Consider the following 20,280-nt stretch of genomic DNA (forward strand, 5'->3'; position numbering starts at 1 on the left):
CTCAAATCTGACAACATCAATAATACAATGATATCACTTTTTTTGTTGGATTTCGGATGGTTTAATGTTTGCATATCTTATGAATCAGAATGAAATCTAATGTTTAGTGAAAGAATAATGACTTTAGGTGATGTCATTCTCGAATTATTGATGGTCAAAGTTTGAAGACGAAAAGCCAAAAGCAAGAGAACTATTGAAAAATTGAAAAAATAATTCGTTTGATTTTGCATTATAACAATTTTTATGGGCGAATACCAAGTTTTATCTCACTAACTCTCACAGTCACAGAGATCGGTCGCTTTAATTAAAATTCGAACTTGATCTGTTTTACAGAAGAAGAAAGATTTTGTGCTCAAAATAAGTTTGTTTTCTGGTTCACTATAAAAAGTAACATCAGTGAAATTAGTTTCATGGAAAAATCGTCTTCCATTTCTGAACAAAAGGCAATCTAAGTTTCAACTTCGAACTCCATTTTCTTGAAAACTGTTGATGCTAGAAACTTTTGCATGGTACTAATGGGCTCAGTTTCCATATCCTAACAAACTAACAAAGGCTAAAGTCGAAGAAAACTAATTTCTACCCGATTTTGTCCATTTTTCTTTCAGTGTTTTTGTCAATTTGTGAATAAGTGTGACAATGATGTTATTTGTGTCTTTAGTAGCAATCATAAATGTATGAACAAAGTCTTGCAAACAGAAACTCGATCTTTTAGAAACCCATCACTCAGAGAGATCTTGGAATTGCAAAAATGGATTTAGTTTCTAAGCACAAAAATTATTCACAGACTGGTGAAAATAAATGAAATAAATGTCAGTTTTCAAGCTTAATAAAACTCGGACTTTTATTATTGAAATGATTTTGGGAAATATAAAAATAGGTGTCAATATTTTGATTATATCAATTCGATGAAGGGAAATGAAATCAATTAGATTAAAGTCAAGGTTTCAATGTTTTACACCGAAACAGTTTCAACATAAAAGTTATTTTCGATAATAAATATTGCTTTGAATGTAATCCATAAAGTGGAACTGATAGTTGAAACAGAATAAAGTTTTTTTCTCTTCAAGGTAAGCTTTTTGCTCTTGATGATCACCAAATTTTTGAGTCTCTGTCCCATCTTCAAGATCGGATTATTATCAAGTTTAATTTTTGCAAACTTTAGTGTTTATTCAAATGCATAACTCATTTCATTTCAAGGTTCTCAATGATCTACAGTTATATTGGGGGAAATAAAGAGGGCGTCTTTGGGTGCAGATGTTCTTGATAAGATTATTCCTAATGATGCTCGATATGACTAATGCCGGGTTGAATTTCCGCATGAGACATTGATGGCTGGAACACTTAGATATCGTAATGCCAGACTAAGCAAATGATGCCAATTGTCTAATCAACTAAAATCGAAGCTCTCATCAATGACTAAACTATCTTTTTCATCTACTTATATCAATAAAAGGGAACATGACTAATTTTAATTTAATAAGTACCGAGAAACTTATCTGGAAATGCGGTGGAAACGATGCGGAATGATACCTGTAATCTTTTAATCGTCAAAAGACTGTCATATAAATACTAAAGTCTATTCAATGCAAATTTCAATTCATGTTAGTTTTTTGTAATGAACAAGTGTTTGTAACACCACATCCAACATAGTGAAAAACGTCTTCAAAGTTTATTCCAGTTTACATAATGGCCGCAATTACTTCGACAGAGGTTTGGGAAATTGTTAAACTTCTGAGAATCGATGTTTTTTACTTTTTGGCCACTTTAAGCACTTTATTACCTGAAATTGCTCTCAATCAACTGATTCAGGATAAATATTGCATCAACAAATATTCACTCAATGAAAGTGTCTGTTTAAATTTGGAAACTGCTGGACCAGCCTATGATAAAGTCAGGAATGATGTCTTGAAAGACACTACAACACTTAAAATGCATTTTACTCTAATGACAACAATACCAGCGATCATTTTGTCGCTCATTTTGGGTTATTGGATGGATAAATATCCTGGTCATCTACGATATCTTGCTGGTGTAGCATCTCTAGCAGTCATCTGTCAAAACGTCATGATTATAATTCAATGTTTACATTTTGAAATGGGTAAGTATCAGATACTCGTGAATCATTGAAAAGTTTATTCAACTCATTTAATGCTCAACGTTTACTTTTTAGATGCTGATTCATTATTATGGACTTATTTGGTTCCAGTTTTTACTGGAAGCTCAATCATCATCTCAATAGGAACCTTTACTTATGCAACAAGAAAGACACCAGCAAAATTTCGAGCTGTGAGGTTTACAATAATCGAGATTTGCTTATTTGCAGGTAAGTTAAAATCTTTTCAATAAAAGCTCATAATTTGAATTATAAATGCTTAATATTATTATCATTGACAGCTATGCCTATTGCAAGTCTTTTGGGTGGAGGTTTACTTGCATCTAAACCCTGGTTTCCAAACCAGCATCGTAACTACATTGGAGTTTATATCATTTCATCTGTATCCGCGGCTATTGCCGCCATTTGGGTTGTGTTGTTATTATATGACGCTGCTGACGAGGAGGTTAAAACAAATGAATCTCAACCAAAGGGTAATGCTTCGAGTTGTGAAAAGACGAAAACAATGAAACAAATAATTTATGATATAATTAAACCAGACAACATTGTCCATGCAAGTCGAACAGTTTTCAAAAGAAGACCAAATAATGCTCATTGGTATTTGATATCAACAATACTGGCTGGAATTATATCAAACATTTGCAACTCCAGTGAACAATACATTGGTTACCAGTTTAGCCAGAAAGTTTATCATTGGAGTGCTAAACAAATTGGAACTTACAATTCCATTATCGTTATTTTTCCTGCTTTAGGTGCACTTATTGGTCCTCCATTATTCATTCATAAACTGAACCTTCACGATACTTCACTGTCCATAATTGCTTTAGTTTCAATATTGTTGAGTTTCCTCGTCAAAGGTTTTATCCTTAATCCAATAGTTTACTTCTTCGCCATATTTGGCTGTTTCGCTAGTGTCATATTTGTTGCCGATCGATCAATCATTTCACGAATGATTCATAAAGACGAGATTGGACAAGTTTACGCATTTTCATCGGCTATTGCAGGATTTGTCCCAACAATTGCATCGCTATTCTACACCAAAGTTTTTACAGCAACATTGGACTACAATCCTGGCCTTGTGTATATAATAACTGGACTAATGTTCACTCTTCCTTTATCTAACTCTATTTTGCTAAACATAAAAAAGCTAAAATGGGATTTGGTTTTGATGGCTGAAAAGGAAACTCAAGAAAATAAAGTTTAACCTAAATCATAACAAAAATTAATTCACTTAACCAGATACTCTTCTTTCATTGTTTTTAACATAATTTCAGTGCAAATTAAATTCTCACTAACTGTTAATAATGCGTTAATTACACTTGTATCATTTCGACTGAATAAAATTGAATTGCCAATGAAAATATGTTTAAATATTTTATTTATAATGCATCTTCCCATTTCCGTAAAACTATCCTAGAAATTTACCGATGTGCTTGTATTCACGAATAACATTGATAATATTTGCCTGGTCAGACATTTGCATAATTTTAATAGGAAAAGGGCTTTGTATTCAAATATGTTGACCCCATACAGTTCAAACGACAACTCATGCCAGAGAAAGTTGTTTCATTAGGTGATAAATCTCGACATTTCGATCTCTTGAGGAACACCGAAATTCTTTTATCGCAATTCTGACAGCCATTTTATCCATGATTTCATCGATAGCGTGTAGCCAAATTGAATGAATCTTGTTATCCTCAAAACTCTTAAATAAGTTGCAACTGAGGAATCTGGAATCAAGGAGTGACAGGAATTATGATTCGACTTTTCATAACTTGGAATGAGTACAAAGAATGAAAAACTCTTGAAAGTTTCATCTAAATATAATAGGTTTCACTGAGTTGAATGAAACATCACACGGCATAAGGAGGATCAGGACTATCATCATGTGCTCATTTTACCGTTTTATAATCCATATCAGTGTGATTATTGGCGAGGTATTACAATTTAGGTGATAATGAAAACTTCGTGGAACTCTATCGAATCATTAATTACATTATTTTATTGCTAATGGAATAATCTCAATGAGATTATCTGAATAAGTTGAGCAAAATTTTCACATCTAGGGGATAATTTTGATAATTTGAGTACAGTAAACCTCGGTTATAGCTAGAGTCTGGTAATACTGTGCTTACAAAAATATAAAATAACCGAGGTTTCGTTGTATTGAGAGAAACATCGCATAGATAATTTCAATGAGATTATCTGAATAAGTTGAGTATATATATAAAATGAGATTTGGTTTGTTTGCATAAGGCTCATTTCATCTCAGTATCGAGTATAATAAATTTGATTAATGTTTAAAAGCTTTTATTGCTCAACGATTCTTCACTTATAACTTTATTTACAGTAAATTTTTTCTAGTCATTAATCGAAATGTTTTTGATCTCATTACTTTCAAACAATTTCATCTCATCTCAACTTATTTATAACATATCAACTGGACTCATTGCATTCTGGTGTGTTACTTATTTGATACCAACAATCAAACGTTTATTCACCTTACCACCTGGACCATGGGGATTGCCTTTTGTAGGCTACTTGCCTTTTTTGCAGAAAAACAATGAATATAAAGATCTTGACCGTTTAGCCAAAAAATATGGACCAGTTTATAGTTTGGGTTTGGGTAAAGATACGGCTGTTATTGTTAATGATTGGAATCATGCTAAAGAAGTGTTTAAGAATGATGAGTTACTGGCTCGACCAGGACGTTTTGCGAACAATAAATTCGGAGTATCCATCGTTGAAATGTCTGGTGAACCATGGCGGGTTCATAGACAAAACACAGTTCATCTTCTTCGTGATCTTGGTCTTGGCAAATCTTCTTTCGATGATAAAATTAACGAAGAGATTCAAAATTTCTTGCCTAAACTGGAGAAAGGTCCCGTTAAAAATGTATTTAAAACCTTTCTATCAACAGCTACAAACACTATATCGATCTTGTTGCTTGGTCATGGATTCGAGAATGATGATGATCCTGTGAAACAGACTCTTGTTGATGCTTTAATGATTACTTCACAAGTCGGATCTCAGTTTAGTTTTTTCACATCAGGATTACATCCAAGGATTAACAGATTGCTGATGAAGCCGACTGATTTAACAGATGAAGAAGCTAAAATGTTTGAAACAAGCAGAGCTCTTCCGAAGCACATGCAAAATGAGATTGAACAACATAAGAAGAAGCAATCAAAGGAGTTTGCCGATTATATTGATGGTTATTTAGAGGAGCAGAAGAAGCGAAAAAATAATGATTTGAATAGTAATGTGCCTTTTGATGAAGAAACCTTACGATCAAATGTGGTTGCTTTTTACGTAGCAGGAAGTGAAACTGTCTCGACAACACTTGCATGGGCTATGCTTTATTTGATCAAGTATCCTGAATATTATGAGAAAATACGAGCTGAAATCTCGGATGTAATTGGCTTTGAAAGACCACCAGATTATTCAGATAGAAACCAGATGCCAATGACAATGTCTTTCATCTATGAAGTCCATCGAGCTGCTTCGATTGTTCCAGCTAATTTATTCCGAGCTGCTTCTCGTGATTTAAAAATTGGCAATTACAATGTGCCTGAAGGTGCCACTGTTATTGTAAACTTCTGGAGTATTAACCGTGACCCTTCTTTGTACATAAAACCAGATGAATTTGATCCTAGTCGATTCTTAACCGATAATGGAACCAAAGCAGTTAAGCCTCCATTTTTGAATCCATTCAGTAAAGGCAAAAGAGGTTGTCCTGGAGAGGGTTTCGCCAATATTGAAATATTTTTATATCTTGTTAGTATTGTTCAAAGATATAAGATTGAATGTGAACCTGGATCAAAATTATCGTTTGAAGCGGATTATACAACAATTAGAAGGCCAAAATCAATTCCACCGTTAATCTTTACCAAAGTATCAGAAAAAAACTAAGTTTTATATTTCATTGACTCGTCAATATTAATGTATTATCAATGTAAATGACTGTTGATGAGTGTTGAAGCGACTAAGAATGAAATTCATTGAACGCATCAAATTTGTTTTGATTCTGATTTTAATTTCTCTTTATTTATTATAGACAGTCAAAAATTGTGTAATATTTTGAATGAATAAACCGATTCATTCAATGAGGTAACTTTTTTATGATGAAGGAAATACTCATGTGCTGCTCAACGCGAAAAGTGTAATGATGATTTTGTTTATTTTGTTACAGAAAAATCATGAACTTATGTTTGGCAATGAATAAACCAGTCAATTGATTGACAATGGGACCATTTACGTGTCACTTGACATTGAAATATGTTCAGAGTTATTCACGTTTCTAGCAAAGTTTTTTACTGTATCAAGATGAAGAATGAAATAAATGACGCTTCAAAAGTTGTCAGATTTCAGATCATCAGAAGGTGTTTATTTGATCAAATACAAATAATTTGTTGATATCAAGTTAACAATCAAGTGACTAGATTGAAAATTAAAATGAAAAGGCCATTTAAGATTCGAATCGATTCGAAAAAAATTTAAAAAGATTAACAGTCTTTTTTTGGTTGGATACAAAGTAAGGATTTTGTATAAAAAATGATTGAAAAAAGAGTCTTTTAAACATTCGAGTTGAATGTGGTAAATGAAAAAGCTTCTTGGATATACGAAGATAATATGATGATAAACAATAATACTTTTGTAGAAAGATATAATAGTTGCATAATGCACAATTGCATTAGTATCTGAATACAGAGTTTAAAGATCAACATGATTACTGGGGATTTAATCCAAACGATGATTAGATCAAATATAATACGTTCCATCCATGCAAAATAATTTTATTTTTATCGATATCTTTATCGTCACTAGGAATGATCACTTTGAACAGCTTCTCGGGCCAAACAATATTCCACATCAGCTTCATATAAAGCTTTATCAATTACAGTTTTATTCAGTTTATTTTCACGACGAAATTTATTCTTTAAATCAGTTCGACTTCGTTTACCATTGAAAAAAAGGTTTGACATTAACGAAAAATCAGGTCCAATAAGATTAAGAGCAGTATAAAATTCAATTGTTTCCGTTTTAGTCCATCGTACAGTTGGAGGACGTTTACGGAATGACGAATAAGTTGTTTTACCATATGCAGGTTCTTCAATAGTCTCTCTTTCTACAGGTTTAGGTTTTTTGATAACCAAAGATTCTTCATCGATTATTAATTCACCATCTGGACCAACTTTAACTCGAGGACCAATTGATTCTTTTTCTTGTGTTTTATCAACACCGTTAGCTTCATTGTTTGTTATTATAGTTGATGCTGATGATACTGTTGTAATTACACTATCCATTGTATCATCATTTATTGATTTATTATCAGATGTTTCTTGTTTACCTGAATCTCCAGATTCTGACCTTTTCTCTACATTCTCATCAGATATTTCATCCAATTTTTTATCCTTATCCTTGTCCTTATCCTTATCTTTATCTTTATCCTTATTTTTACCGATACGTTTACCACGAGATATTGGAGCGTGAATAAGATGATAGAGAGTTAGAGAATTACGATCAAGTAAATCTTTTGGTGATATTTTAATCCTTTTTCTTGGTCTAACTGTGTCAGTTTGAAGTTTATCTCTGATAATTGGACTCGGAATAGTTGGTGACTCTTTGGGTAATTCTTTTGGTGGTTCTTTTGGTAGTTCTTTTGGTAGTTCTTTTGTTACTGGTTTATCTGAAGGTTGAGGTGGATCATCAACAGGTTCAATCAAGGTTGTTAATTTTGGTACAGTTTGTGTCTTTTTGGATACTTCATCGACTTTAGCTTTTTCTGTTGGTAAATCAGTTGAAATTTCATTGTTTTCCTCAACAATTGAAGTTTTCTCGATTATTGTGTTATTATTGACTTCAGGTTGACTTTCAACCAACTCTGTTGTTAATGAAGATGATGTCAAATCGACCACAGGAGCAGCAGCATTTTCCTTTGGCAATTTTGGTGTCGCTATAATACTTGTCGGTTCTAATGATTCTACTGTCGATGATTTGTTTTCTGCTTTATCCAGTTGATTGGTTTGATCACTGTTATTAGAAATGTTTGTTTCATTGAGATTTGAAGTTGTCTGAACAGGAGTCAAGGACTCGACTTGTGTACGATCTCCACTTTGTTTAGCTTGAGGTATCTTTGGTGTAATCTTTATCTTAGATCTTCTAAACATTGTTGATTGCAATAATAATATTAATCACCGTTGTCAATAATTGAATGAGGTTGAAATAGTTTATTAATAAAACACAATTATTTACATCAATGTTCAAATAAAATGATATTCATCAAAACAAATTGACAAAAGCAACAAATATTACTGGCGCCATCTATTAACTCAATAAAAATAACCAGCTTCGATTGTCGATGCAATCGAAATGGAAGATGGCTGAAACCGATGGCTGAAAACTGGCTGAAAAACTGGGTGCAAATGACAAAAATTGGTATGTCAAATAATTTTATTTTACTTCTGGTTAATTTGCTTCAAATGGTTTGATTGGTTGTTTAAAATAACCTTAATTTTAGTTATATTTTAATTCTGTTTGTTTTTGTTTGTTTCTGTCATTCTTCTTCCATCTCATCTTGTCCTGATTGACATGATTAAGTGGATCTTTGGCTCTTGTGTGTGCACGGGACATAATTTTGCCTCTTCTCTTTGAGATTTTTGTTTTATCTCTACTTTTTTACTTCAACTTCAATGAAAAATATCATAAACACCCTTTATTAATTTAAACAAAAAGTAGACGTATTAGTGGGAGATGCCACTGGAGCAGAGAGTGATCAAACCAATTTTAATTAGTCGTTCAACATTACCCTTAGACAGTCAAGGTAATCCCATATCAATACCCAATGAATTGGAGTGTGTAACAAATGGAACTCTTGCCAATATTATTCGTCAATTGTCAAGTCTTTCAAGATACGCGGAAGACCTATTCGCTGGTATCCTCCATGAGGCAACACTTCTAATAGCCAGGTCAACATCTCTTCAGGGTAGGATTGACAGACTTGCAGTCAAAGTAACTCAATTGGATTCTTCAGTTGAAGAGGTATCTCTTAAGGACATCCAACTTAGGAAACCATTCAAATCATGTGCCAGCTATGACCAGCAAGTTGTCGCTCGTACCACAATGCCCGAGTCAATTAAGGAAATATATATGTCCTGTGACCGGCCCCCGCCTCTAGAAAAGCTTAACGCCTACCGTGATGATGGTAAAGATGGACTTAAATTTTATACAGATCCCAATTATTTCTTTGAATTATGGGCAAAAGAGATGCTTGAGGTTACAGAAAAAGAGAAAAGTGGCAAAAAGAATGCACATAGAGGACCAAATAAAGGCCAGGGTGACCTGGGCCCCAACGAAAGACGTCGAGGAAAGCCGAGACAACCTCAAAATACCGCTAGAGAAATTATGGCCAAAATTCCAGCAACAGAATTCATTGATCAATCTAGATTACAACAACAGCAACAGACTCTCCATCATCAACAGTTATATCAGCATCCTAACGGTCCCTTACAGGGTGTTGTTCATTATGGGCAACCACAACATTATTCACAGACATTGGAAAGACCTAGATCATTAGGTATTAATCAATATCAAGGCGATGGATATCATCATATGGATCCAATGGCCGTGCCACAAACTATTCCGAATCATCCCCCACCAGCTTATTATCCTCCCGGTAGTATAATGACTCAAAACCCTTATCATACTGGAAATATGGGTAATCAAGGAACTATAAGCCAGATAAGTTCTCCTGGTCGAGGTAGTCATACACCACCACCATCTTACTTTGCTACTCCTAGTGGAACAGGGGACTCAATGATTTCTATTAATCAAATGCCAGGTAGTCAACAGCAAAATCAAGGTACTCCAACAAGAAGAATTAATGCCCAAGGTAGGGGTTATTCTGTACATACGACTAACCTTTTAATTTTGTGTTCTCCGTAACTAATTTTCAATCGAGTTATAACATTATAAGCTCGGGTAACGCCTACGTTTATATCGTTGAATATCTTTCTAATTAACAAATCATTAGTGAAACTAAATACCTCTGATAGTTGATGTCAATAGCAACAAAAGCTTATTGGAATTATACTTGATTACATTTAATTTCTATGCATCATATTTTTTATTGAGTCTCTCTTTCCCTGATTTTCAATTATCACTTTAGTTGTAAGTGTTTGACAGTCAATATTTCAGTACCTTAAGGCAAAGAATTGAGAAATCATATGATGAGGTAATTTATTTTCTTGGCTTGGTAGATTCAAACTTTTTTTTCTTTTCGTCTGTTCTGTGTTTAATCAGCTTTCTTTGAATAGATTCTCTTACCTCTGATAGAATATGTAAAATATTTTTTGAAAATTTTCAAGCAAACTCAACTAGCTGTTTATATCCTGCTTCTCTTCCGCCTTGATTTCTACTTTTTGTCAGTATAAAACTTTGATAGGGAAAAGGTATCCACAATTTGTAAATTGAGAATTGTTCTCTCGCATGAAGCTGTCTGGTTTGAATTTTTGACCAAGCTCCAAGTTGAAGATTTAAGCGCACAATTTACTCTAAAATAATGATAGTAAACATTGGATCTACAATATTGAACATCAATTTGTCAGAAGCCTTTTTATGGCTTACGCTTATCCTTTTAAATTATTTTGTGAAGATAATGTATCAGACCCAGAATTTTGTAATATTCATCAAAATATCTTTACTAACTAATGTTTTATTCATTTGCTTTTTTCTTTTTCTCTTATCTTATATTTCTAGGATCAGCATCATCAATCACAGCTCGCCCCTCACAACCTCCACCCGCACCTCCCAGCAATCCACCCTCATCAAATAGTTCTTCTGGTGGAACACCAACTGTTGGGACTCCCTCTCGATCCAGAGGACCATCTCTCACTCGAGAAAGTCTTCCACCACCACCACCACCACCGCCACCTCCACCGAATTCAGGGATGAATGGGGGAGTTAGAGATAGTATTGATAGTGAATTACCACTTCCTCCGCCATCAGGTTGGTTTCTAAGAAATGATTGGTTTATGGTTCAGTCAAGGATAACAATTTGTTTGCTGGTTTTCTTTTCTCCTCTATTCTCATTTTATTTCAAGCTGTTTTTTAATTTATATCTAATCAAAGAAACTTAAAACTTAGACAAATATCAGTGCCTAAGTTTCGCTTAGATGACGATTCTTTCGGCTGTGCAAACAGTTTTCTCTTCCATTCAATCTAGAAATTTCACACGCAACAAGTTGATTTAGTGTAGGATGATTGATTCATCATTATGAGAGGCGATGCCCTTGAAAACCTCTCTAATTAAGATTATATTTCAACTCATTTAATCAATATGCATGAAGGGTTTAATTAATTTAATTTTTGACCTGATTTCTGGTCACATAAACTTTTTCAAACAGTCAATTTAATTTTAATTTGATGATTCGACTGAAATAGTCAAAGTTGTCAATCAATTTTAATTCACTAAAAAAGCATCTAAGTAAATAATTACTTTACTGAATTCATCATACAAACCAACCAATACATCTTCTTCAACATATTTCACAAACTAAATTGCTAACCTTGCATTATTTAATTGTTGTCTTTTTATTTTTTGCAGGGGCCCACATGAGTCCACCGCAAGCTTACATTCCTAGCGAGAACTCTATATCCAATCAAACAACATCAGTCCCACCTCCTCCGCCTCCACCACCACCAGAAGGATTATTAAGCAATTCTCGGGTAAATATGCTTTCAAAAGTTTATGTTGATTATCGTTTATTTGCATATATTAATTTCTTACTATTTAATTTAGATTAAAAAGGATGGACCTTCTGTAGATAGCAACATGAAGAACGGCGTAATGCCCGGATCAAATCTAGCTCAAGAAATACTTCAAAAACAATCACAAGTAATGCAATCCAAGACAAGCACAATGAATAAGGTATTACCACAACACATTCAACAAAACAATGGCCGAAGTGATTTATTAGCGGCTATTAGAGAAGGAATTATTTTGAGAAAAGTTGATGAAAATAAGCAAAAGCAAATTGAAAAATCAACACCACTCTTGGATGTAGCATCTATCCTGGCCCGTCGTAAAGCAATGGAATATTCAGATTCAGAGTCAGAAGCTGGTAACTCAGATGAAAGTGGTTCTGATAATTGGAATGACGATGAAAGTGAATGTTAAATATAGTAATTTAATGCAAACGCAAATACCCTGTTCCTCCCATCATTTCTCATTCCCGCCCTTGCCTCCTTTTCCTTTGTTTTCTGCCTTTTTTATTTTAATTCCCATTCAAGAGCTAAATAAGAAAAAAAAATGGTAAACAAATTTTAATTAATAGAATATTATATATATATATTATTTATATTGTATTCTATGTCATATTGTGGTCACAAATGAGATGAAAGGTGATCATCACCTTGTTTTCGCTTTATTCCGTATCTTCCCTCTAAGCCAATTAAGACAAATTAGAGCAACCTTTCGTTCCTTACAAACTCGGTCTTAAACCCGAAAAACTAAGCAACCTTACCTATTTCCTAAGAGTTAGAACTTACCTGTTCACTGACTACCACTATCTACTGTATTGTCCAGATCACGGTTACTCCAAATACTCCAATGACACTCTGTTGGCTGATTATATCTCAATCTCTCTACCTTATACTTTGTTAACTAACTGCCATTAATCAGTTTAGTTATTTAAACAAACCATTTTTGTACAAGCTTTCGTTTAAACTTTGAACCGTCAACAATTAGCATTAGCAATAATGAGAAGTGATTCCTTCATTAAAAACAAACAAAAGCTCTAAACGCCGAAAGCAAAAGCTGCTTAATCAAACAATTTTACCATTGCTTACTTAAATCAATGCAAATAATTTCAGTCTTCTATGATGATTAATTATGAAAAATGAAACTGTTTGAAATATTAGATGAAAACAAATGTAAATGTTTTTTTCATCCGATTGTCTATTTCATTCGAAGCCAATTGATTAATTATTAATTGCTTTTCATTTGCAACAGATAATTAATCCAATCAACTAGGTAATCTAAATCAATCAACCTGATTTGTATTGATTTTTTCCTTTGTACGTTTTCCCACTCTGGTCCCCATTGAACGGAGCCACTCATTTTCATCATCATTACAATTATCATTATCATCTTCATCTTTTTATCACTCAAAATGTTGCCATCACAATTTACTAATATTGAAAACAATAATTATGCTGATCATTTTAAATGAGACGATAAAATTTGGCTTCCCAGTCAACCTTAGTTTCCATTAATTAAGGCTTCTCAAACCCCAAAGTTAACTGTGTTATTAATTGTCTTTGTGGGAAAAATTAATAATTTATTAAGATTAAATGATATTAAACAAAGTCAATCAATTTTCTTTAACCTTTTCTTAAGATGTCTGTTAACATATTGTTATTAATAACTAAGTAACAACCATTGATCAATTGGACTGATTTTATCGTTATTTTCCAAGTTCAAATGTCCATTTAACACCATGAAAACAAATTTAACAGCTTAATTATTAATTAGATAAAGAAATTAAATGATAGCTCTTTGTAATTTCAATGGATAGTCTTAGTTTGCATCAGCTTATTATTTTCCAACTAACTAGTTATCTATGGTCATCAGAAAATAAACGAAACTCTAGATAAACGTATGTAGTTGTATTAATTTAAACTCGATTATTTGTGCAGTTCGATCAAGTCTTTAAACAATATTTAAAGGATCGGCGTCTGATTTGGCAACGATCACTTCAACATTAGGATTTTGCAGTTTGGTGATCAGTTTCTCTCTGAGAACATGTAAATAGCCACGTTCAGTATTCGTATGTTCACAAAGTATCACAGATGAACCATTTGAATAGAGTGCGTCCAAAACTTCATGATGAGACATTTCTCCAGTAATCAGTAAGTCAACAGAAAGTCCGCGTAAAACAGATCCACCTGATCCGGCACAAACTGCAATACTGTTTATATTTGAATCTGGAAAAAATAAAAAATAATTAAATCATCTGGATAAGTAAATAAGCACAAAATATGCATACCTAAACTATGTTTAGGGGCCAATGCCAGTCTAACATGATTTAAATTGAGAAGATGTTTAGTTCGATTAATAACATCTTGAAGAGTGATTGGAAACGTCAACTGTGCAATTCGACCAACACCAAAACCAGGCAATGGAGGCTAAAATAAGATAAGTAACAATTGAAATGTTAAAAGCTATAAGTTCATTAAACGATCAAACTTACTATATCGAGCTTAGATAAATGCATCGATGCCTTTGTCGATGAATTTTCCGATAAAATATTTATTATGAGGGGTAAATTTTTATCTTCACTAAAAATCACAGCAGATGATGGCAGCCTGCAGACAAAAATAATTGTAATTAATGCTTGAAATTGTGATAGAGTTAATATTTACTTTACCTTAGAACTTTTCCTAATTTTTCTACTCTTTCCAATAACTTACTGTCACTCTCGGAAGGAAGGACGGTTTCTAATCGATATGAATAATGATTTGTTGATCGACTATCCATCGAACTTTGATTAATTGGTCTGACTTCCTTAATATTGAAAGGTGATAAAAGCCAATCATTTATACCATCTTTAATGGCATCTAAAGCTGTGTGAGGTGAGTAGACAGCTATTCCACATTGAATGCAGTCTAGAACTAACCGCTCTTTCCAGGTTTTGTGGTTAAGAGATTTTAGTGGGTGAAAAATAGGCGGATGATAAGAAATAATCAGCTCAGTTCCATACGTTTTAGCCTCTTCGATAACTTTCTCAGTTAAATCTATGGTTAAGACAATCTTTCCGATAGATATTTGAGTAAATGGTTCAACAAGTAACCCAACATTGTCCCAGCTTTCAGCTAAATGTAGAGGAGCAATTTCATTCAGTAAACGAACAACTCCCTCCAGACTTGGATAGTTGACATCCATTCTCTTCTGATTCGAATACTGAATAAATGGTAATTTGTTGATTGAGTTGAAACCAAAGGTCTGGAAAATAAAATATAAGAAATCATAAGCTTAGTTAACATGGTTGTTTGTTTTTAATATGAAAGAGCTGACTAAGAAGTTTGAAAAAGATGAAAATCCAAAATAGTGAGCCATATTCAAAAGCAAATGGCATTATAAAGCCGAAACTGAACCAAAGAAAAAATGACTCACATTGTTTAAAGGGAGAGTTTTCTTGGAGAAATCTTTAAAAATTCCAAAAGATCTTGAGTCAGATAGTTTATGAGGTATTAGTTTAATCAAACTACGAAGCATCTATATAATAAAATGAAGGAGAAAACGTGAAACTGAGAATTGTTATTGAAAAATGACACAATAATAGATAGAGACTAGGCAATAACTTGCTATGAAACTCACTTACCTAAGTTGAAAATTCAAAACAAAGAAACAAAAAGATCACAGTAATCTTTCCATTACAATTATATGATGATCTAATGAACTTTCTTATTAAAAAAACATGAGAAATACATTGAAAGATTGAATGAAAGAAACAAAGAATTACAATTAATTGATAAACTTGGTGCTCAGAAATAACCTGGTAACTCAATAGAATGGTTACAAGTAACCAGTTACTTGTTAGTTACAAAATTACAAGCGCAAAGATTTGAAAAGCATAAACTACAATTTTCAATTTTCTTAGCGTCTTCTGATCTAACTTTGTGAATTTAAATTTTAGATCATGCATTTTTCGATAAATAGTTCATCTAAGTACCATTTATTCACCTGAAATTTTTATCTGGATTAAATTACTACATGTATCACATTTGTTAACCATAAGGGTGAGTTGCAAAGAGTAGGATACTTTACTCTTTGGTGAGTTGTGTATAACATGGATTAAACACGAATAAAACTGATCTTTTTAAATTTCTGGCCCAAAATAAATTAATACTTTCTGATCAATACACTTTTGCCCGTTTTGATCTTCTTCTAAATCACAGAGTATTCATATAATTGACTACATTGATATCTAAATACAATCGACTTGCCAGATACAAACCATTAAAATGGTTTCTAATGTTGGAGAAAGGGAGAAGTAGAGCTCGAAAGGTTTGTCGTCGACCAAATTAAGGGCAAAATATCCTACCATTATGAATTTAATCAAGTTATCTTCAAAAGATTTAGTGACTTTAGTTGGTTTGTTGATTTGATCAAGTGTTTGATCATTGGCTACCCTTTGGTGAGTTTTAAAATGATATTTAAGAGCGTCACTGCCAGATTTACCACTGAAAGTTGCGTTGCATTTTTTACACTTTAAACGTTGGCCATCTATTTCATCGAAGTTATCCCACTTCCAAGATTTACGTTTTTTCGGGTGGGAATCACAGTTCACTTCACAATCAATCAAAATTTCCTGAGAGTTCAACATAACTAAGAAATATTAAGAAACACCTTTTTAAATATAACTTCAACTACAAATGAAATTGAATTGAATAAGATGGAAACCGTTTGTAAAATCGTTATTTTATTGGTTATACAGTGAAACTTGAAATGCTAAGAATATTGAAAGAACGATATCTTGTGAGATAAACAAGAGTCCAACAACAATTAGCTGTAATATGACCTCTAACATAATCCATTAGTAAACTGTACTTTGGATTCAAAGCTAGACTAAAGGCTTAATGTCATTGGACTTCGGATTCAAAGGATAATTTTCATTTTTTCATTAGACTTAAGCTTTAGCTGCAAGTCTAACCTCAACACTAAAATCTAGACGGCTAAAGACATATCTACCATTAATTTTACATTATTATCCCTCATAAAAGTGCTTTGATTTACCATGGTTTGATTCATCGATTAATGTGAACTACTTTAATCAACATAAATATTAATGGTTTTAAGATTTCTTCAGTTGCTGTAGCTTGGATATCAAAAAGCAAGTTGAGTTGCTTATTAGTATGCATATTAAAATGATTAGGTCCAGTAAGTTTGAATTTATTTTGATAGCCAGGAAATACCAGTCAAGGTTATTCCTAATTTGTTTTCGTTGGAATTAGTCGAAGGTTGTCGCATTTCAAACAATTGAATCATTTAAAATGATGAAAGTGTTAAATAGATTCTATTTGAGAAATTAATTTCAATTTATATGCTTTAACCATTAATATTTTACAGCTAAGCAAATAAAGTAGTTGCGATTAGGAAGACGATATCAATCTTTCAAAAGTTAACTCTTTCTAGCTTCAATCTATTCTAATAAAGCAAATAAATTAATTAATTTAAAGATAATATTTACCATTGGTTATTGAATCATTCTTATAAATGATAACCTCGCCAATGTTATCCTTTCTTAAATATTTTAGTTAAAACTGAAGTATCAAGCTAACCAGTGATTTCAGTTACTCAAATCAATATCATATCAAATAACCATATATCAATACCATCAGTGTCACTTTAATCATCTCTATATCTATTACCATCATAATTATCAATTACAGTTTACAGTAAACTTGATTCTTTTCCTAGTTTTTTCTTCCCTCTTTTTTTTCAGCCTCTCTTATCCTGGTAGCTGCTACTTGCAACAACAACCACAACACTATCACACTCTTCTGATAAATGTTGCTCTATACCTTCTGATCTCTTGTTTTTTTGTTGTCCAATATTATCAGTTGATTATAGTTACTGTTTATCTAATCACTGGTCTTCCGAACATTATTTAATAGTCTTTATTACTCTGTGATGAAATTAAACCTCTGTTCTGTTACTGAATTGTTCCTGTCAACCAATTCACACCATAAAGATATTTAAGCGTTCCATAAAAGCTAAATTTCTATTTTCTATTGTTTCAATCAACTTGCCATAAAAATGTACATGTCTTTAACCTCTTTGGTTTTTATTATTCAGTGTAAGTAATTTCATTAATTAATCATTTATTGCGATCTATTTGGTAAGCTGCTCAGCTTTGTTTCACCTTTCTATCAACATTTCCATAATGAGACCTAATTTTCCCTTTACTCATATTTCCTTTGTTACTCTTTTTTCTCGCTTATTCTGATTTGCCATTTCAATCCAGGCTTCCTCATTTGCTCTGCTGAACACATTATTCACACTCCAAGATATTCCGATTTTGGTACCTGGGGCAATTGGGAGTATTGTCCATCTGGTCAATTTGTCAATGGATTCCAACTACAGGTTGAAGCACCGAGAGGTGAATTTGGTGATGATACTGCATTAAACTCAATTCGATTCTTTTGTGGTCCTGTTGGTGGATTTTTCAATCATAGCAATTTTATTACTAGTCGTCAAGGATATTGGGGATCTTGGGGCCAGGTTTATGCCTGTGTTGATAACTCAACAGCCATTGGTATTCAACTGAGAGTGGAAAAGAGTCAAGGAATTTTGGATGATACTGGTGCCAATAATCTTCGTATGGTTTGCTCTGATAGATTGGTTCATGAAGGAGATGGTACTATTTGGGGTAAATGGCTGACAAAATCATTATGCCCAAGGCGAACAGCATTATGTGGATTGAGAACGCTTGTTGAAAGTTGGGATAGAAGCGATGTTCTTGATAATGGTAAGCTATCTATCAATCAATAAATATCTTCCTGTCCCTTTGCACAAAAAATTAATCACTTCATTAATTGTCTTTTTTCCTGTATTTTAGATGATACAGCTTTAAATAACGCTGATATAGCCTGTTGTGACGTTCCTAGTCCAGCAAAGAGTTGCACTCCTAAAGAAAGATGGGAATTTGTTGCTCATTGTGATAACACAGTTGGAACTGAGGTATATTGATTTCATTATTTAAGGAAAATCACCTGTTATTTCAATCATGAAAACTTACTAGAAATATCAAAACAATAGCTTTTAAAGGTCATACTTGTTCTCTTAATATCAAGATTGCAAGATAATTGCTCGGAAAGTTACTTATGAGAATTTTGAATCAGTCATAAACATCATTTTCAGCGGAAAACACTTCATTTTAATCTTTCAACAATTTTTTTCTATTTCATGCCTTGAAATGTGATAAAACAAACATATTCCTATTGAATTTTGAGTGCCTAAGTCAATTATTTCATGTTACAGTGTTCTTACAGCTAATACTGATAGTAGATACTCTTGACTTTATTTCATCTATATAAAGTATATCCAATAACTGTTGACTAACGAGTCTTTTATTATGTGAGGCTTGAGATCTTTTTGAGTATCTAATGCTAATTCACCTATTTTAAACAAATTTTTATCTCTTCTCTTAAAACAGACTAAAGAATGTGAATTTGAAAGTAAAGACGATACTCCCAACTATTGGACTGATGTCACCAGAATCTCAAAAACATACAAAGATCTTGGAATGAGAATAGAAGATGACTATGTTGACCTGATCAAAACATTCCATGAAAAGCTCGGTAAAAGTAAGCGAACTGGTTTCGATTGGAAGGCTTTTGGAGGATCATTAATGAGCAAAAAAGCTCATCTCAAGCTCAAAGCCCCACCTGGAGAAAAACAATACCTTTATCGTCTTCTTGCTAAATGTGGCATTTATCACATTAACTCTGAATATTTCAAGATATTTGACGAAGAACTTGATCCAAGTTTGACATCATTTGATTACTAGAGTCTTACCACAATGCATTTTCATTTTGCTGTAAATCCATAAACTTCATCTTCCTTTAATTTTCTTGTTAACCTCTCATCGCCGAACCAAATCATCGAAATTCTTTTCGCTTTGTCTCAACGTTGAAAAATACCAAACCTCAGCATATTGTAAGCCCCTCATATTGCTATTTAAGAAAGCTTTATTATTATACTATCCTGTAAACTGTGCCACCTTCTGAGGAAGGAATGGAATTGAATTCCTGAAATTCAGATAGAGAGCGACCTTCATGACTATTTGGAAATTGATTAAAAACATTTTGATGCTAATTTGCTATTGATTTAAGTTATTGGTTGCTTGAAAAGTGATAAATGTTTTTTTCTATTGCTAATTGCTACTGCTAGATGGAGATAGTTGACCTTTGTTTCACTCGATCTGAAAGTCACGTTTTTTGGACCTTCTGAATTTATCTAATACACTAATCCAAAGCCCTACGCTAAATTAACTACAACATTAATCGCTCAAGAATTCAAAAATTCTAAATTCATATTTCAGTCTGAACCTGAACACATAGTAACCGTCAAAATAAATCTCACCTGTTATTCTCGTCTGCGG

The 20,280-nt window shown here is 32.9% G+C and overlaps 6 protein-coding genes across 8 annotated transcripts; 4 read left to right on the plus strand and 2 right to left on the minus strand.

Annotated features, from left to right (window-relative positions):
* Nucleotides 1-1,590: 1,590 nt before the first annotated feature.
* LOC107366896 (putative peptidoglycan muropeptide transporter SLC46) lies at nt 1,591-3,474 on the plus strand. The gene is made up of 3 exons (XM_015934539.3): nt 1,591-2,098; nt 2,171-2,323; nt 2,395-3,474. Exons 1-3 carry the CDS (start codon nt 1,687-1,689, stop codon nt 3,315-3,317), a joined length of 1,488 nt encoding a protein of 495 aa, XP_015790025.2. The 5' UTR covers nt 1,591-1,686; the 3' UTR covers nt 3,318-3,474.
* An 831-nt stretch (nt 3,475-4,305) lies between these two features.
* Nucleotides 4,306-6,227, plus strand: LOC107366903 (cytochrome P450 2J4-like). Its single transcript, XM_015934548.3, has one exon. The coding sequence runs from the start codon at nt 4,490-4,492 to the stop codon at nt 6,023-6,025; it is 1,536 nt and encodes a 511-aa protein (XP_015790034.2). The 5' UTR covers nt 4,306-4,489; the 3' UTR covers nt 6,026-6,227.
* Nucleotides 6,228-6,470: 243 nt separating this feature from the next.
* On the minus strand, nt 6,471-8,414 carry LOC107367127 (uncharacterized). The gene has a single exon (XM_015934813.2). It carries the CDS (start codon nt 8,281-8,283, stop codon nt 6,937-6,939), a length of 1,347 nt encoding a protein of 448 aa, XP_015790299.2. The 5' UTR covers nt 8,284-8,414; the 3' UTR covers nt 6,471-6,936.
* Nucleotides 8,415-8,593: 179 nt separating this feature from the next.
* LOC107366957 (uncharacterized) lies at nt 8,594-13,485 on the plus strand. 2 transcript variants are annotated; one of them, XM_015934603.3, is made up of 4 exons: nt 8,594-9,974; nt 10,871-11,119; nt 11,718-11,839; nt 11,913-13,485. In XM_015934603.3, exons 1-4 carry the CDS (start codon nt 8,867-8,869, stop codon nt 12,288-12,290), a joined length of 1,857 nt encoding a protein of 618 aa, XP_015790089.1. In that variant the 5' UTR covers nt 8,594-8,866; the 3' UTR covers nt 12,291-13,485. The 2 variants fall into 2 exon arrangements, with proteins under 2 accessions (XP_015790089.1, XP_015790088.1); XM_015934602.3 differs by having other exon boundaries at nt 8,594-10,004; nt 11,913-12,471.
* A 280-nt stretch (nt 13,486-13,765) lies between these two features.
* Nucleotides 13,766-15,672, minus strand: LOC107366958 (NIF3-like protein 1). Of its 2 annotated transcripts, none has more exons than XM_015934604.2 (6): nt 15,496-15,672; nt 15,288-15,389; nt 14,542-15,116; nt 14,365-14,479; nt 14,161-14,299; nt 13,766-14,098 (listed from the first exon to the last, which is right to left on the minus strand). In XM_015934604.2, exons 2-6 carry the CDS (start codon nt 15,387-15,389, stop codon nt 13,824-13,826), a joined length of 1,206 nt encoding a protein of 401 aa, XP_015790090.1. In that variant the 5' UTR covers nt 15,496-15,672; the 3' UTR covers nt 13,766-13,823. The 2 variants fall into 2 exon arrangements, with proteins under 2 accessions (XP_015790090.1, XP_015790091.1); XM_015934605.3 differs by having other exon boundaries at nt 15,288-15,421.
* Nucleotides 15,673-17,674: 2,002 nt separating this feature from the next.
* On the plus strand, nt 17,675-19,994 carry LOC107366959 (uncharacterized). The gene is made up of 4 exons (XM_015934606.2): nt 17,675-17,973; nt 18,142-18,645; nt 18,736-18,857; nt 19,333-19,994. Exons 1-4 carry the CDS (start codon nt 17,934-17,936, stop codon nt 19,684-19,686), a joined length of 1,020 nt encoding a protein of 339 aa, XP_015790092.1. The 5' UTR covers nt 17,675-17,933; the 3' UTR covers nt 19,687-19,994.
* Nucleotides 19,995-20,280: the final 286 nt, after the last annotated feature.

The sequence above is a fragment of the Tetranychus urticae genome, chromosome 3 (genome assembly GCF_039701765.1).
Source record: "Tetranychus urticae isolate SD_2017Ah chromosome 3, NJAU_TeUrti_SD_1.0, whole genome shotgun sequence".
NCBI classification, from domain to species: domain Eukaryota; kingdom Metazoa; phylum Arthropoda; class Arachnida; order Trombidiformes; family Tetranychidae; genus Tetranychus; species Tetranychus urticae.